We start from the raw sequence: 16887 nt of genomic DNA, 5'->3' as shown, positions 1-16887 counted from the left end.
TGTGTGCTTTGACCTGATTTTTTCTTTCTTCTGTATTACGGCTAAACAAGTCCATCCTACTTTCTGGAGTTTGGTAACTGGAATTTGCATTTGCTTTGTCTCTGTTGGAAGGGAAGGTTAGATTTATGAAGGCTCGCTGAGAACCAATGTTCATTTTCTCTTTTGAAGTATTACGAACAAAGTGAGGATAGAAAAGCTTCTCTTGTGTAAACCAACCAAACAAACAAAGAATCAAGTGTCTGCCTATGCATGTTTTCTAGAAGAAGAAGGTGGCAAATGGAAATCTTTGAGCCGCATTGCTCTCTCGTGACCTTGTACCGGAAGCGTCTTTGCGACGCGAGCCGATCGCGCGACTCCGAGCGCTTGCACGGTCCAATTCCGCATGTTTGACAATTCTCGTGAGCCGTGTGTGGTTACTACGTGGAGCTGAAAAATGCATGATTAGCCCGAGGCGTCATATGACAAGTTTCAAATTGTAAACAATACTTTGACTCTGTTTTGTAAACGTGCCACAGAAATTTGGTCCTTCGAATGATGATGAATATTTTTATTTGGAACTCTGCTTTGTATATCAGTTACAGGTTTGATACTGCTCAATACTTTAAACAAAGCTGCGTTGATCTTTTTTAAGAAACTGCTCAAGTGCCCGAGTAATTCACTACACGACATGAAGCCTTGCTTTTTGTAATTTAACTTTGAAACTGTTGGCAGATGAGGCATGCACTCGCAACAATGAAACATGAGTATTTTATATGACTGTTCAATAAAAAAAAAGTGCATGAATTTACAACTCGAGAGACACTCCTCTTTGACTCCCGTTTTCACCAGGACTCACTTCAATGGGATTCATCGGGCTCCGCGAGGGGGCGCTCTGACAAGAAAGGCGTTCGATCTTATTTCCGACCCGCGTTAACCTGCGCGTGGCAAGACCGAGTCGCTGTGGAGCGGGCGAGCGAGCGAGCGAGCGAGCAGGCCGGCCTTTTGTCCTCCATTAAAAGTCACTTGACGTCCACCGCAACCAAGGACTTCAACCGTCGCACGTGAGTTCGAGGAGGAGGAGGAGGAGGAGGTGAAAGAGAGGCGGGGGAGTAGAGGGGCAAGGAGGTCTGGCCTGGCCTGGCCCCTGGGTGGGGAGTGACGAGGCCGCAGAAATAGGGAGGGTGTGAGGAAGAACAGGCCTCGGAGAAAATGAACAAGAGCGAGCGAGCGAGCGAGAATCCTTCTGCATTAGACCATGCGCGCGCGCGTGCGTGCGTGTGTGTTCAAGCATCAGGTGTGAGAGTGAGAGAATACGTTTCGGCCGCAAGAAGCCACTAATTGAAATGAGCCATAAAAGCGTTGATTATTTTCACTGCCTCTCCGTTGTGTGCGTGTGTGAGCCCCCCCCCCCCCCCACATAGTCCCATTTCCCCCCACCGCACATACATCAGTGCAAGTCTGGACAGCCCGCCTCAGCACAGAGACGCACACTTGACGCATCCCTCCGCGGGCTCCCCGTCAAGTAGTCCCCGATTGATGCTTTTGTTTGTTCGTGAAGCAGACCACGACGCCAATTCCTGCCTTTCCACATACGTAAACACAAACGGCATTCAAGGCGGATGGGCGAGCGACCATTGGCCACTTCTGCACTTTGTCCAAACGGCCAAGAAGGAGCATGGAAGGGAGGGAGAGGGAGGCATCCATCGGGCGGCGGATGAGCATTTCCCAATTGCGAGTGAGCTGCGCGGCGCGGCTCGCCGGCTGCTTCCATTTGTGCTTCACTTCATTCTACTCAATCAATTGGGGGGGCAAATTTGGGTGGGAAATTAGTCTTCATCTTGCCACACTGAGGGCAGATTGTCGACGCCACAGCGAGAGCGGCCCCCCGACCGACCGACCGACCGACCGACCGGCCGGCACATCGAAGTTTCCACCTCGGCAGAGGAACGAGGCAGGCAGGCAGGTTCAACCCGACTCTTATGTTGACTCGCAACTCGGAGTGAGTAAACGTTACTAATGTAACGCGGTGGTGCCGAATGAGCTAAGTGGCTAACGCTAGCATCCCAACTACGTTTGCATACTTGGCGCACTCGCAAAGGGGATCGCGCGCGGCAAATGGGATGAGGCGACGGAACACCGCCAAAGTGAAATGAATTGGAAGGAAAAAAAAAGACGGGCACTTTTGAAATGACGAGAGTCGGTCCCCGCTGGCGCTGCCGGTGCGATCTCCGGCGTGTTGAAAACAAAAGCCGAGCGAGTGGCCGGCCGGCCGGCCGGCCGACTTGTGATTGTCACACGCAGCGCAAACAAAGAGGAGAATTACAAGGTGAAGATGCTCATCATTTGCTTTCTTTGCCGGCGTGCCTGCCTGCGTGCGTGCGTGCGTGCGTGCGTGCGTGCGGCGTTATTTGAAAAGAAGACCGTGTTCATTTGAACACGAATGAAAGAAACAACATCAGTTCAAACCTTGACAGCAACTCTGCCTCGATCTGCTTCTGCTTTTTGGGTTGTTTTTTTCCCATCAGGATTTCTCGCTACCATCAGTGTGATCGAGACTAACTTTGCCTTTTGCGCTTTTGAGAGCAAATCAAATGAAGTTTTCTGCTGATCCGTCAAGCCGTAAACATGTTGATTGTGAAGCTTTCCTCGGATCGTAATGACAGCTGTTGCAGGTCGGACGGGGGGGGGGGGCTGCATTATGAGACACAAAGAGCCCCTCAGAGAGCCTGGCATTGTCCTACGCCTCGTTTGTTAAAACACTCTTCGAGGCGGTACCAAATTGTGCGCAGTTAGCAACAAAAGTGGTTATTCTTTTGCTTTTTGCCTCGTCCGAAATTTCATTTGCTCGGATACTTGTGACTGAAGAGGAGGAGCGAGGCCGCTGTGCATTGTGGACTTGATTTCATATTGGCACGTTTGCAGGACCAGGTCACACGCGAACATCCAGAGTCCAAATAAAAGGATGGAGACCTTTGCCTTTGCCAATCCTCAAACTTTCCACACAGAGTATGGCCTCAAAAAAAGCAGCTGAGCGGCGCCAATGTGGTGAACATAATGGATACCAAAATGTGGGGGGCGGGCGGAGTAGCTACTGCAGTCATTCCAATTCTTTTCTCAGCAAAATAACTCGGAAGCCGGACTCAACAGACGTCTGATGTGTCCAGGGTCGGCGGCGGCATGCCCTCGGCGATGGAGCGCCCCGCGGCCGGCGTGTTGTCCAGAAGCCGAGCCAAGACAGTAACCAACGGCAACAGCCGGTCGCATTCCGAGGAGGAGAGCAGCGACGAGGAGCACGCTCACGGTCCACGCGCGCGCACGCGTACACACGCGCCTGCTTGAATTTGCACCTGGTTTACATCCAAGTGGACTTTTCCGTAATGGGCCGATGGGAAAATGTCACGTTTCAGCGACTTTTGAAGCCGCCCTGCCTGAGCACCATTTCGATTGTTTTGGTTTCTTTTTTTAGCAGGTGATTAAAAAGAGCATTTTTTTTCTTTTTCGTCCTTCATCTGCCTGTTCTTCCTTTATGGCTCCACAGACAGCATGATCCGCGTGGGAGGAGACTACCAGGCCCAGATCCCAGAGTTCAAAGCAGGTGACAAAAATACACGGCAAAATCCGTAACACGACGACAACAGCGGCGTTTGTTCGTTGGCCTCGGAAGCTTTCTTTCAAAGGGCGTCAATAACGATCGGTTCCGTGACAAGTACGCTCTCGGTTCCGTCCGCGTTCTCGACTCGACTTTGCTCGTTTACGGAAGTGGAGATTCCCGATTTTCTCGTCTGCTTCTTTTGATTTTATACGAGGCAACTTTTTGCGGGGCTAGATGGGGCCGGTGGATTTGGTGGGAAAGAAAGACGCGGCCACAGAAGCGAGGGGGGCCGTCGCGAAAGGGCCGGGCGACGGCGAGCCCGATTTTCACGGCCTTTCTTGCGACGGATTGCAGACGGCCCCGCCCGTGACGACGAGAAGGAGCAGAAGAGCATGCTGGTGTGGCGTCCCGACGCCCGGCTGCCGGACGCAACGTGTACGCACCGCGCCGGCCCGTATCCGTGAGTGTCCGCCGCGTCTCATTGTCCTGTCGCCGGCACAGTGGACGAGTACATCGCCATGGCCAAAGAGAAGCACGGCTACAACATGGAACAGGCCCTGGGCATGCTGCTGTGGCACAAGCACGACGTGGAGCGCTCGCTGGCCGACCTGGCCAATTTCACGCCCTTCCCGGACGAATGGACGGTGGAGGACAAAGTGCTGTTCGAGCAGGCCTTTGGCTTCCACGGCAAGAGCTTCCACCGCATCCAGCAGATGGTGAGCCGCCAGCGCCGCCGGGTGCCCGCCCTTGGCCCAGTGCGTCAACGCCACCGTTTGCCACTCCAGCTCCCCGACAAGCTGATCTCCAGTCTGGTCAAGTACTACTACGGCTGGAAGAAGACGCGGAGCAGAACCTCCGTCATGGACCGGCAGGCCAGGAGGCTGGTCAGCAAGAGGGAGAGAGAAGACAGGTGAGAATGGACCAGAGCGAGCGAGCGAGCGAGCGAGCGAGCGAGCGAGAAGCGACTTAACCCAAACCACTTGTCTTGCGCCGTAGCAACGACGAGCTGGAGGAAGGCGATCCCGGCAGCGACTGCGACTTTGAGCTGGACGCCAAGAAAGAGGTGAGCGGCCGAGAAAGCGAGCCGGGCCGCCCGAGCTAATAGATGTCCGTGCCTAGGCGGCCGCACAGAACGCGGCCGCCGCCGCCGCCGTCTCGGACAAGGCGCTTCCCGGTCGCCCGGGCCCCGTCAAGAAGGAGAACGCCGGGGCGCAGTACCGCCACCACCCGCTGCGAGCGCGTCGCCGCCCGCCAAAGGGCATGCACCTGGAACGGGCCGACATCACCTCGCTGTCGGCCTCGCGCGACTCGGGCCCGCTGACCGTCAGGCAGCTGGACGCCCGGCTGGTGTCGCTCAAGCGACAGGTGACGGAGCGGCCGCGCCTCCCTCGCGCCGGCTCTCGTCGGGCGTTCCCCCAGCTTTCCGCTTCCTCTTTCAGGTCCAAAGTATCAAACAGAGCAACGGCGCTCTGAAGCTGAGCCTGAGCGGGGGTGTCCACGCGTTCAGGCCCGCTGAGGTATGGTGTGGTTGTTATTTTTGGCCTTTTCTTTAGTTTGGGCTGAGGATGTGGCCATTCCCTCCTTCAGCCCGCCCCCAAGATGAACGCTCGCTGGACTACGGAGGAGCAGCTGCTGGCGGTGCAAGGTGAGGAATGCAAATGCTGGCAAAAAGCTTCCACAGCGTCCACACTGGCACTGGCAGGCACAGGACAATGAGACGCGGCGGATACTCACGGCTGCCAGTGCCTGCCCAACGTAGTGACTCGAAAAAGTCGTCCGATGACTCGTCTTCAGCCAAACCGTTTTGTCTTCATCCCGTGCACGTTGTGCCGCGATGACTCGATCGCTCAGATAAAGAGGATGGATATGCAAATGAGCGTTCCTACGTTAGCCAACGCCCGCCGTCAGTTGGCGTCAATGGCGGACGTTGCTATTGTCCGTAAATAGCGTCACTTGGCTCAATTTGCACTTCCTCGCTCCCTCACGCAGCCATCCGCCGTTACGGGAAAGACTTTACCGCCATCGGCGAGGTGATCGGAAACAAGACGTCGGCTCAGGTAAGCCGCCTCGGTCCCGTGCGCTGCGCGAGCGCTGCGCGAGCGCTGACCGTCTTTTGCGCCCTTGCCGGCAGGTAAGCTCTTTCTTCGTGAGCCACCGCCGCAGGTTCAACCTGGACGAGGTGCTGAGGGAGTGGGCCGCCGAGCAGGCGCTGGGCCGGGACCCGAGGAGGGTCGGCGAGGAGACGGCGCCCGCCGCCGCCGCCGCGGCGCGAGGGGGAGCCGAGGACCAGGTGAGCAAGGCTTCCCCAATACATTCCCGAGTGAAAAACATCTCCGGGCGCCGTCCAGACGTGACAAGTGGCCTTGAATCAATCCCCCCCGTTCTCCGGTTCTGGCTATTCCCTGTCCTTTGCAAGGTCAAGATGGAGGAGTCTCCCTCGCCGCCCTGCTCGGGCCAGACCCCCTCGTCCATGTCCCAGCCTCCCCCGCTGCTGCGCCCGGCGCCGCCCTCGGCACCGCCCAGCCTCCTGCGCCAACCCCCGCCGCTGCAGACCCGCCCGCTGCAGAACCGGGCCCCCCACAACCACCCGCCGCCGCCCCTCATTCGGCCCGCTGGCGCCACAGGCTCCTCGGGAAGCTCCTCGCCCTCCGCCGCCACGCAGATCCCGCTGCCGTCGCTGCTGGGGATCAAGGTGGAGCGGGCCAACTCGCACTAGCAGAAGAAACGCACGCTCGGCTCCTTGAGGTTGCGGCAAATTGAATGCTGGAGCGGAAATCATCCAAATGGGAAACTTTCCATGGGCGGGGATGACAATGAATGGGAGAGCACATCGCTTGATGCCTTCTCATTAGTTGTGTTCTTGTGCTTTTAAATTTGCCTTCTCCGTGAATATTTGGTTGATGGGGGGGAATCAAAGTTCCTTGTTGAGAGCCAACCTTGGCTTTTGGAAATTCCTGCTTGGTCATACCCATGAATGGAAAGTTTGCCGCTTTGGAAATGGGCAACCCTCAATGGACACCCACCGGCGGCGCCTTGTGCGAGTGAGTTTTTGTTTGATAGCTGCAAGGTCACGCCTACCTCCAGAGACAAACGTCGAGCAGCTCTAAACTCCAAACGCGACGCTCGCTCGCTCGCTCGCTCCGCAGTTGACGCAGCTTTTCGCGTTCCAACTGGAATCGTCAATGAGGAGAAAGCGGCCAGCCCTTTTCAAGAGCTCAGGCAGAAGTTGAGCGACCCGCTTCTCGCAGCCATGCTCAGACCTGGAGGGAAGGTTTGCATTTGTTTGAACTAGACTTCAGATGAGCTCTTAGCTAGACAAAACTTTAGGTCGTTTCTTATTTTTGACTAAGCACTAGGTGGAGTCCGACTGTCTTCCCTCGTCTCCGACAACTTATCCGACAGGTTCTCGCTTTCAAAGCACAAATGAGAAGAAACGGACTTTCTCGTGACAGCTGCTAATATGGTTTGATACAGGAACCTTGCGATGAATCTGTTGTCTTTTGATTGGGAGCATGTTTGAGTGACTTAATTGACGCTATTTGTGTTTGGCTCTGGAGCTGGCTTGCATTCTAATTCCTTTTGCAAGTTTACACTGTCATGCAAAAAAACAACAACAACCTTGCTCGGGCATACCGTATGTTTCCATTTGTTTGTGTTTTTCTAGAATAAAGGAACGACATAATTGTTGATTTGTTCGTTACGTTGACACTTTAGTGCAAAAGTGGGCGACGACTCGAGTGGCTTCGGTGAGCTAACGTTTATTCTTTGCTCTTATATAACAAAAATGAATGAAAATGCATTCATTCATTCATTCATCGGTTAGATGCTTGAATACACCCCAGACACCATTAGTGACAGCGAGTAAAACCTTCTTAGGGTTCTGGAATCCGAGTTAACGAGACTCTGCCCCATCCAATATGGCCGATGCTTTGACGTATCCATAACAGCCCGAGTTACTCAACGAATGGTCTGTATTTATTGTATTGATATGGTATTTTGCTTTAATGCTTTTATTTTAAATGGTTCCATAATTTCCGCGCAAACAGAATAAATGATCATTCTCGGCGTTTGATCGGACCCGCCCTCCAATGACGTCATTCTGCTTCCGCTAGATGCTCGGATACACCCCAGACACCATTAGTGACAGCGAGTAAAACCTTCTTAGGGTTCTGGAATCCGAGTTAACGAGACTCTGCCCCATCCAATATGGCCGATGCTTTGACGTATCCATAACAGCCCGAGTTACCCAACGAATGGTCTGTATTTATTGTATTGATATGGTATTTTGCTTTAATGCTTTTATTTTAAATGGTTCCATAATTTCTGCGCAAACAGAATAAATGATCATTCTCGGCGTTTGATCGGACCCGCCCTCCAATGACGTCATTCTGCTTCCGCTAGCTTTGAGCCCACCGGTGGTGTCTGCCGGAGTTCTCCCCATTCTTCTGCGTCAAAATGCAGGAAAACACGGTGTCGTCCAACTCTTACAGACTTCGGTGCTCCGTTCCGGGCCACGAGATGGACGTCCGGGGGCTCGCGGCTGCTGTTTTCCCGGAAGGAGCGTTGGTTTCTGTGTCCAGAGACCGGACCGGAAGGATCTGGGTCCCCGACTCAAGGTAGCGAGCGTTAGCCTGCTAGCCCACAAATGGTCTTATCAATAAAGTAAGTGTAAGTGGCTGTGTTGCCCTTAATGTTCCAAAAGCGCCCACGAGGACAAAGCAAATACGTCAAGTGCTTTTCATCTGGCCTCCTTAAAGTGTGGCCGTTTGGGCGAGTGCCTATTCCAATTAGCTTTGTCATTCATTCAGTTGGCCAGCAAGTCCAAATCATGATTTGACATGGCATTCGGTAAACGCGCGCTTGCTTGCCTATCGTTGCCAATCCGTTTCGTCACGTTTTAGGAAGCTTTCTTTTTTTTTTGTGTGTGTGTGGATTGACTGATTGATTTCAAAGCCCTTGACTGCATGGTAACATTTTCAAAGAACAACATTCCGATCGACCCGTGTTCCTCGGGTGAATTCACTTGAAACGAAGGAAGTCGAATCAAACCTCGCTCCCTCGCTCCCTCCCTCCCTCCGACAACTCAATTCAACTTGGGGATCGGCGAGTACCTACCGCTGTAGGTAGATAGAAGTGGCACTGAACAGCTCGAATTAAAATGAACAGAAATTCTATTGATTTCTGCCAGAGCTCCCTTTTATATTTTTGGAAAGCTCTGCACGGATGACATGAATCATTTTGAAAGTCTTCCTATTGCTCTGGTTTGAGGCGGCACTTTTTTAGAAGGCCTTAGAAGAGGGATTCCCTCGAGAGCGACGTCTCCTGGCCGGTACTTTTCTGTCTATTTTGCACGCGAGCGCTTGCAGTCCCTCACTCTGTGTTTATTTGTCCTTTGTTGACAGCGGCGGTTTCACGGAGATGCTACGCATGTCGGGCCACTCCAATTTCGTATCCTGCGTATGCGTCATCGGGCCGAGCGAGACGTACCCCCGAGGACTGGTTGCCACCGGGGGCAACGACAATAACATTTGCGTATTTGCGCTGGACCAAGCGCAGCCCCTGTACACCCTCAAAGGTCACAAAAACACAGGTGAGCGAGCCAGCGTTTGAAAAGGAGTGCCGAGCCGAGCGGCACGGGGGCTGTCCTTTGCTCTATCGGCGGATCTGTCCGTCCGTCCGTCCGTCCGTCCGCCCATCCTCTGCGCATCTTGCCACCGAGCGTGCTCTATCTCCGCAGTTTGTACTCTGTCCTCGGGGAAGTTCGGGACACTTTTGAGCGGCTCTTGGGACACCACCGCCAAAGTGTGGCTCAGCGAAAAGTGCATGATGACGCTGCGCGGCCACTCGGCGGCCGTGTGGGCGGCGGCCATGCTGCCCGAGCAAGGGCTCATGCTGTCCGGGTCGGCGGACCGGAGCGTCAAGCTTTGGAAAGCGGGACAGTGCGAGAGGACCTTTACAGGTAGCCAAAGCTCATAATCGGCCTCGCTCGCCCCGCCTGCTCCTTTGGCCAGCCAGGGGATCGATACCCCACGTCACCACCGCTGGCTTCCTTCCCTTTTAGGTCACGAGGATTGCGTGCGAGGCCTCGCGGTGATCAGCGCCACCGAGTTCTTCTCTTGCAGCAACGACGGCAGCGTCAGGAAGTGGCTGCTCACGGGCGAGTGTACGCAGGTCTACTACGGACACACCAACTACATCTACAGCATGGCCGTCTTCCCGGATAGCGGAGGTTTGTTTGAAGCTTGACGATTCCCTCCCTCCCTCCGTCCGTCCGTCCGTCCGTGGCGGCGTCTGTTTTGCAACCGCCGCCCGCGTCTTGACTGCTGTCCGTCGGCTGTCTTGCGCTAGATTTTGTGAGCACAGGAGAGGACCGGACGGTGCGAATCTGGAGGAGCGGGGAGTGCACGCAGACTATCCGCCTGCCCGCTCAGTCCGTTTGGTGCTGCTGCATCCTGCCAAATGGCGACATTGCTGTCGGAGCCAGGTGACCCTCTCCAAAAAGTCACGCCCGTGATTTTGGCCGGGCTGACTAGTGCGCTCTCGCCGCCGCAGCGACGGCATCGTCCGAGTGTTTACGGAGGCCGAGGAGCGCGTGGCCAGCGCTCGGGACCTGCGGGCCTTCGAGGACGAGCTCTCCGACGCCACCATCGACCCCGAGACGGGGGACCTCGGGGACATCAAAGTGGAGGAGCTTCCCGGGCGGGAGCACCTCGACGAGCCGGGTATTGCGTGGGGGCTGGCTTGGGACTTTTTTCCCAGCGTGAACCTTTTTCTGGCGGTGGCAGGGAATCGCGACGGGCAGACGCGGCTGATCAAGGACGGGCAGAAAGTGGAGGCGTACCAATGGAGCGTGAGCGACAGTCGCTGGGTGAAAATCGGAGACGTGCTCGGCGGCTCCGACCGCCAGACCTCCAAGAGCGTCACGTACGAAGGGAAGGTGAGGCGGGAATTGCCCGGCACGTGGAATGAGCTCATTTTGGTTTCCGGAGCGAACGTTGCGTTCAGGCCCCGGCGGCCGGTGGGTGCGGCCAAACGCCCGTGCAATTTAAGCGTGCGTCAAGGCTGATCGCGTGCCCCCCCCCCCCCCGCAGGAGTACGACTACGTCTTCACCATCGACGTGAACGAAGGCGGGCCGTCCATGAAGCTACCTTACAACGTGTCGGAGGACCCCTGGCTGGCGGCGCACAACTTTTTGCAGAAGAACGACCTCAGCCCCATGTTCCTGGACCAGGTTGCTAATTTCATCACGGAAAACTCCAAAGGGCAGGCGGCGGCGGGGCACGCGGCCGGACCTGCGCCGTCGCAGCCCGCCGGCGGCGACCCTTTCACCGGTGAGCCAGAGAAACGCCGCCGCGGTGAGCCCGCTTTGGCCTTCCTGGCGCCAAGCTGCTCTTTTGTGTCGCTCCGGCAGGGGGCGCTCGCTACATCCCGGGCGGCGCCGACGCAAGTCCCCGCTTCGGAGGCGATCCCTTCACAGGTGCTTCCAGCCGGCGAGGCCGGCTTTCCTTTTGGGTTTGCCAGTGATTTTGCGGGCTTTGTCGAGTGCCAATCGAGCCGCTGTTGCCTTCTGCTAACCCCCTCCCAGGCTCCGGTCGCTACATCCCCGGCGGCTCCGGCCCCGACTCGGCGGCTCCCGAAGGCGTGGCCGATCCCTTGACAGGTGAGCCGCTCCTTCGACCCGGCCTCCGCGCCGCGTAGCGGAAGCCCGAACCCAGTTGAGGATTTTTCCTCGGCCAGGCGGAGGCGCTCACTCTTCCGCCGGGGCGCCGAGACAGAAAAGCACCAACATTTACTTCCCCAAGACCGACGGCGTGACCTTTGAGCAAGCCAACGTTTCACAAATTGTCGGTGAGTCTCTCGGCTCGCTGGCCCCTGAAAAGCTGCCGTTTGCCTCAAGTCTGCCTTTTGGGGGCGCTCTCTCTCTCTCTCTCTCTCTCGTTCTCTTGCCCAGGCAAGCTGAAAGAACTCAACGCCGGGGCACCTCAGGAGCACCGGCTCTCGGAAGACTTCCTGGAAAGTCTGCGGGGGCTGCTGGCGTCCGTCTGCGGCCTGGCCGACGCCCCGCCCAGCGTCCAGCAGATCATCCTCCTCTGGAAAGCCACGCACTGGCCCGAAGGTACAGGCCCGGCCGGAGCTGCCCCCTCCGGGCTGCCTTAGCGGACGGATTGCGGCGCCTTTTGGCCTCATTGTAAAATTTTGCGCCCGCCAGCCCAAACATTTAGCGGCGCGTATCATCTTGGAGTCAGAGGTGAAAACGAGCGTTTCTTCTCCACCCGGCTAGATATTGTGTTTCCGGTCCTGGACATTCTAAGGCTGGCTGTGCGCCACCCGCAGGTCAACGAGCGCCTGTGCGGCGAGGCCGAGAGCGTGGGGCTGTGCGACCACCTCCTGGGCCTGATGAGGCCCGAGGGCCGCGCGGCCAATCAGATGCTGGCGCTGCGCATCCTCTGCAACTGCTTCAGCGGCGGGCCCGGCCGAGCGCTCCTCATGGCCCGGCGCGAAGCCGTCCTGTCGCGGGCCGCCGACTTGGCCGCCGCCGTGTGCAACAAGAACGTCCACATCGCACTGGCCACGCTGGTGCTCAACTACGCCGGATGCCTGCACCGCCGACCCGACCTGGAGGCCAAAGCCCAGTGCCTGTCGGTGGCCAGCCGAGCGCTGGAGACCGTTCGGGACCAGGAAGCCGTCTTCCGGCTGCTGGTGGCGCTGGGAACCACCGTGGCGTCCGACCCGACGGCCCGGGACCTTGCCCGCTCCCTGGGGGTCAACGCGCAAATCTCCCAGTACTCCTCCGTAACCGATCCCTCCAAACTGGGCGAGTGTTGTCGACTGCTTTTAAAAGAACTGCAATAAAACAAAAATCAATCAATGGCTTTCTGACCACAACGAGCCCACTTGACTTGTATGTTCTGCCGTGAATAAAAGGACGCGTCCGAGGTTTCGCCGCTACGTAGAAGAAGAACTTGATATCGATGGAACCCTGTGTTACGACCCCCGGCACCCGATCCAACGAAGGGTCGAACACGGGCCGGACAAACTCAAAACTGACTGAACGAGCACGACACAGAAGTCGGAGCCTTCCTTTTGCTTGTTCACAGCACACACAAGGGCAGCGAAACAAAGCACACGAGAGGCATGAGATGACACACCTGCAACTTTTTAAGGATTATTAAAAATAAGAATGATAAATCCCTAACATAAACGAGTAGGCGGGGGTGGGGGGAGTCGGGTACCAAGATTCAAGAATTTGGATTTTTTTTCCAGATAAGCGCAGCGCCCTGAATTAAGCAGCTCGCAAATGAACATTGATACTCCGCTACGCCGGGGGCACCGTCGACTATAAAAAGGCCGCCGAAGAAGAGAAACAACCAATCAAAAGAAGGAGGCCAATTTGGCGGAAGTATCTAACCGCGCTTCGCTTGGCGGGATGGTGCTGCGCTGCGCCGTGCCGTGCCTTGCCGTGCCGTTTTGTCTCTGCGAAGATGGCGAGCCAAATGCTCAAGGACTGCGGCACCAATCTATGGTTCTGCCTCCTCGCGCTGGGCTTTGAGCCAGAGCGGCAGTTGCAGCTCTTCGCGCGCGACTCAAAGCACATCAAACTGGGAGAGTAAGTCTCGCAAAGCTTTGTCTTCGGCTGCCTGGCGTCGATTGTGCTTGTGCTCAAAGGCTAGCTAGCCGTGTGCGGCCACGCACCGCTGATCTTTGCTTTTCTTCAACAGGGATATGTTCGACAAACCCAACAAGTATGCCTTCCAGATTGTCGTCCGTTTCCTGTTGCAGACGCTCGATCCTCCGCGATTTCAGAAGGCATTCAAGTGAGCTAGGGCATGCGGGCGGGATACGCCTGCCCGTCTGCCTGCCTGCACGTCTGCCTGCCTGCGCGCCTGCCTGCCTGCGCGCCTGCCCGCCTGCGCCTGCCCGCCTGCGCCTGCCTGTCCCCGTCGACTCGTTCCCATTTCAACTTTTGTTGTCGTTTCGGAATAGATTTTGCTGGCCTCCCTATACTGCTAAACAAGACGCAGAGTTTCGCAAAGAGACCCGCGCTTGGCTGCAAGAAATCATGGTAAGGATTTCAAAGGGATGGGCAGCGGGCCAGGGTCACCGAGATGATGATGATCGAACTTTATCGATCCCAATTTACTTGTCACAGAAGCGCGCGGGAATAGGGAGAGTTGAATAGATACCGATTGGTTTGCGTGCGCCGTTAGGTTGAAAGTGGATTCGTCGGCCCCAAAGTGTTTGCGTCATCGTTGGTCTCGCCCGGAGGCCCCAAATTCATCGGCTTGATGGTGCATTTAGTCAAGCACGTCATGCGGCGGGAAATGAAAACCTACACCAAAGGTATCTATCTATCTATCTATCTATCTATCTATCTATCTATCTATCTATCTATCTATCTATCTATCTATCTTCTTACCCAGCGACGCTCAGCCAAATTCTTACGCCTTCTCCTCAAATGTTTGCTTTAGACGAGAGCTGGGTCGCCGACGTCGTCTTCCGCCCTACGTCTTCGCGCCACATGGCGCTGAGGAGATGCCGCGTGGCCAAAAAAAAGTTCTTGGAGCAGGTCGCGCACCACGGTCGCTTTTTTCTGGAGGTGCAGAAAAAAGTCCAGTGAGTAGAAAGGGGAAGAGAGAGAGACATTTGACATTCCCACATTCCCGCCTATGTCGTGCGTCTTAGGAGCCACGCGGATACCGTGCGAGACCTCCGGGCCGAGAGTCAAAAGTATGACGAGCTACTCCGGTAGGTTTTTCTCGGTTGATCTCACGGCATACTGCGCCCGCCGACGGCTCGCTCACTTTGGCCTCGTTTCGCTCTGCAGACGGAACGGCGGCGAGTCTGTCCGAGAGGATTTTGCCGATAAAGCCCAAATGGTCAGGTGAAGAAAGACGAAAAAGCGTTGGCCAGATACCAAAAAATACAAACCTTCAGGTGGCACGCCTGTGGGCGACCGTGGACGGAATGCTGTCGATGACCGAGGCGGAGCGCGAGGTGCTGGAGAGCGTGCTCGGAGGAGAAGGGGATCGCTACGCGCTAGCCGGCCGCCCCCTGCGCCTTTCTGGTGGCCTACTGGAGCGGCGGGTGAGCGCGACGCGCTGCCGACCCGCCGTGCGCTCCGCGTCACGTCGACGTGTCTTTGGCAGTTGAGCTCGGGGAACGCGGACGAGGCCGCTCGGCTGAACCTCCTGCGGCTCTTGGAGCTGATGAACCACTGCCTGCGCCTCCTGCGAGAGGAGCCGTGTGGGGGCTCCTCGCCGCCGCCGCCACTCAGCCTGCCGCAGTTGCGGCAAATTCAGCGGCGGATGGCCCGCCAGCTGCAGGACTCAAAGCTCCTCAGGTGAGGAGTAGAACGCAGCTGACCGTCTTGATTGAATTGACATTGATTGGGGGACCTCTGCCACGTGCAAAATAAGCATGTTTTCAAATATTAGCTGTATTATTTTGGGGGGGATGAATTAGAGTGAAGATTTCCCAGGAGGAAATTCCCAAGATGAGGGGCGCCATCGGAGAGCTGGAAGCGGCGTTGGACAGCAAGTGGGCCGGCGTACTAAACGGCAAATCTTTCGTGTCCTTGCTCGACGGCGATCCGGTGAGCGGTCATTTGGAATCCACCTTTGGCGGAAGTTTTCTGTGGGAGTCACGTCTTTTTTTTTTTTTTTTCCGATTACGAGGTACTCGCTCTTCTTTCGCCGACGGCTCGTCCGCCGTTTGAAGCGGCGCGAGACCAAAGTGACGCCAGTTGCGTCTTCTCCAAGTTTCCCGCCAAGCTCCCCGGTCAGTGGCGTTTTGGGCGCCGCCCCGGGCGGGGTCTCCAAAGATGACTGGACTTGCAAAGTTACCGCAGACTTGGCTCTGACTGACGTCTCTCCTTCCGACCTTCTTTCCCACGTGACCCGGCAGACGGCGAGTCCTCAGGGCGTCAAGTAAGCGGCGATCTCTCGCCACTGAAGAGGTAAGTGGCGCCCCGCGGGAGGGAGGGAGGGAGGGAGGCGGATACCCGGGCGGTGCCGAGCGGTGCGCCGTCCGTCACCGGTCCTCCCCAGAGCATGCGTGCTCTCCGATGACTGCGGCAAGCGGAGAGAAATTGCCGCAGACAGATACGGAGCAGACAGCGTCCCCCGTCCACGGTACCTTTGCCGCTCTTTCTAAAGGCGCGTCTCGTTTGCAGACGCCCGGCGGCAGAAGAAGACCAGGGCGCCTTTGGGCTCGCCGACTCGACCGGACCCGGCCGGCTCGTCGACGGGAAGACGCCACCCGGGAGGCCGCAGGTGCGCTCGTTTCATAAGTCGCCATTTTAGACCAACGGCGGCCTTTCCGCTGACCTGCAAATGAGCGCCCCAGATGATTTGGAGCAGCAAGAAACGTGCTCTGTACAAGTTGGCCGCTTGGGATGCAAAGCTCTGGGTCTTGAGAGGCGGCCCACACTCGGGCGAAGCCGTTGCGCAAATAGGAAGGGCGGTCCAAACGATTGACGACCAAGGCCACGTTAGAGCTGGAATGCGCTCAGGTAGCGCCGCCCTAACCCCCACCCCCGTTTGTCCCAGCTCGCAGATGCCGCAAGCAGTCCAACGCGAGGCGGCGAGGCGCCTTCCGACCCGGGCGCAATGCGAGGCGGATTCCGCCGAGACTCCTTCGCCAGCAGAGAGCAGCGTCCCCGCACGCCCGAGACCTGGAGCGAGCGGCCTCGTCGAACGCGAGCGGGTTCGCTTTGACAGGGAAACGCCGTCGAGTGTCCCATTTTGTATTTCTCTCTGCTCCGTCCGTGTTCTAGTCGTGGACGCGGAGATCTCCCGGCGACAGGCCCCGCCGCGTGAAGACGACCGAGACCTAGACGGCGGCGCCTTGCCGTGGCGCACTCCCTCCCCCGGCCAGCGGCACTTGTTTTGGGGCTCCTTCCTCCAGCAAGAAACTCTGCCCAGCTACGACAGTCTGCTGAGCCTGGACGACACCGCCGCAGAGGAAGAAGAGCCCTTCCCCTGCCCGAGCGCGGCCGACAAGACGCCGGCGGAGGCGTGCTCGCCCCAGCGCCCGGCCCGCGACCTTTCGGTCGCTCCGCCGTGCTTTCCCTCTCCGCTCATCTCCTTCTCACCTTGAATCTGACCAAAATTGGATGAAAGTCAGACATTGCTTTTCAAGCAGAGCATGTTAAACGTTAGGCTGCGGGCTCAGGACCAGGAGCAGGCCGTGTCTTCTTTGTGGCTTTGTTTGCCGCATTGTTATCTGTAAAGTGCTTTGTTGCAGCTGTTTAACGCGCAATATAAATAAACTTGTTTATAATCGTACGTGTGTACATTTCCCAGTCTGTAATTAA

General features: G+C 56.8%; 3 protein-coding genes and 1 non-coding gene across 6 annotated transcripts; all 4 read left to right on the top strand.

Annotated features, from left to right (window-relative positions):
• Positions 1 to 1729: 1729 nt before the first annotated feature.
• On the top strand, positions 1730 to 7260 carry rcor2 (REST corepressor 2). Its single transcript, XM_085904810.1, has 13 exons — positions 1730 to 1978; positions 3144 to 3280; positions 3518 to 3574; positions 3926 to 4006; positions 4073 to 4287; positions 4357 to 4481; positions 4568 to 4634; positions 4691 to 4936; positions 5011 to 5088; positions 5159 to 5216; positions 5561 to 5628; positions 5703 to 5861; positions 5988 to 7260. The coding sequence occupies exons 1-13, from the start codon at positions 1959 to 1961 to the stop codon at positions 6285 to 6287; spliced, it is 1611 nt and encodes a 536-aa protein (XP_085760936.1). The 5' UTR covers positions 1730 to 1958; the 3' UTR covers positions 6288 to 7260.
• On the top strand, positions 6740 to 12458 carry plaa (phospholipase A2-activating protein). Of its 3 annotated transcripts, none has more exons than XM_085904800.1 (15): positions 6740 to 6842; positions 7684 to 7827; positions 8062 to 8187; positions 8974 to 9161; positions 9309 to 9530; positions 9633 to 9800; positions 9920 to 10055; positions 10124 to 10293; positions 10357 to 10508; positions 10663 to 10903; positions 10984 to 11049; positions 11158 to 11232; positions 11310 to 11420; positions 11524 to 11688; positions 11854 to 12458. In XM_085904800.1, exons 3-15 carry the CDS (start codon positions 8090 to 8092, stop codon positions 12423 to 12425), a joined length of 2364 nt encoding a protein of 787 aa, XP_085760926.1. In that variant the 5' UTR covers positions 6740 to 6842; positions 7684 to 7827; positions 8062 to 8089; the 3' UTR covers positions 12426 to 12458. The 3 variants fall into 3 exon arrangements, with proteins under 3 accessions (XP_085760926.1, XP_085760919.1, XP_085760910.1); XM_085904793.1 differs by having other exon boundaries at positions 7973 to 8187; XM_085904784.1 differs by having other exon boundaries at positions 7907 to 8187.
• A 482-nt stretch (positions 12459 to 12940) lies between these two features.
• Positions 12941 to 16858, top strand: haus6 (HAUS augmin-like complex, subunit 6). Its single transcript, XM_085906472.1, has 15 exons — positions 12941 to 13179; positions 13292 to 13387; positions 13557 to 13635; positions 13781 to 13913; positions 14042 to 14186; positions 14256 to 14318; positions 14398 to 14449; positions 14508 to 14657; positions 14720 to 14913; positions 15036 to 15165; positions 15248 to 15350; positions 15477 to 15528; positions 15745 to 15844; positions 16121 to 16277; positions 16348 to 16858. Exons 1-15 carry the CDS (start codon positions 13055 to 13057, stop codon positions 16668 to 16670), a joined length of 1902 nt encoding a protein of 633 aa, XP_085762598.1. The 5' UTR covers positions 12941 to 13054; the 3' UTR covers positions 16671 to 16858.
• LOC147059825 (small Cajal body-specific RNA 8) lies at positions 15560 to 15690 on the top strand. The gene has a single exon (XR_015065581.1).
• Positions 16859 to 16887: the final 29 nt, after the last annotated feature.

The sequence above is a fragment of the Syngnathus leptorhynchus genome, chromosome 2, assembly GCF_054491065.1.
Source record: "Syngnathus leptorhynchus isolate UIUO chromosome 2, UIUO_Slep, whole genome shotgun sequence".
Classification (NCBI taxonomy): Eukaryota; Metazoa; Chordata; class Actinopteri; order Syngnathiformes; family Syngnathidae; genus Syngnathus; species Syngnathus leptorhynchus.
Note: the sequence above shows the minus strand (reverse complement) of the source record. Positions and strands in the feature narration are given on the sequence as shown.

Coding starts and splice junctions, on each gene's coding strand:
- haus6 (XM_085906472.1), top strand. CDS start 13,055: ATGGCGAGCCAAATGCTCAAGGACTGCGGCACCAATCTATGGTTCTGC. Junction 13,636..13,780: donor CTTGGCTGCAAGAAATCATG/GTAAGGATTTCA, acceptor GTGCGCCGTTAG/GTTGAAAGTGGATTCGTCGG. Junction 15,351..15,476: donor GTTTCCCGCCAAGCTCCCCG/GTCAGTGGCGTT, acceptor GTGACCCGGCAG/ACGGCGAGTCCTCAGGGCGT.
- plaa (XM_085904793.1), top strand. CDS start 8,027: ATGCAGGAAAACACGGTGTCGTCCAACTCTTACAGACTTCGGTGCTCC. Junction 8,188..8,973: donor ATCTGGGTCCCCGACTCAAG/GTAGCGAGCGTT, acceptor CTTTGTTGACAG/CGGCGGTTTCACGGAGATGC. Junction 9,531..9,632: donor GTGCGAGAGGACCTTTACAG/GTAGCCAAAGCT, acceptor CTTCCCTTTTAG/GTCACGAGGATTGCGTGCGA.
- rcor2 (XM_085904810.1), top strand. CDS start 1,959: ATGTTGACTCGCAACTCGGA. Junction 5,089..5,158: donor ACGCGTTCAGGCCCGCTGAG/GTATGGTGTGGT, acceptor TCCCTCCTTCAG/CCCGCCCCCAAGATGAACGC. Junction 5,862..5,987: donor GAGGGGGAGCCGAGGACCAG/GTGAGCAAGGCT, acceptor GTCCTTTGCAAG/GTCAAGATGGAGGAGTCTCC.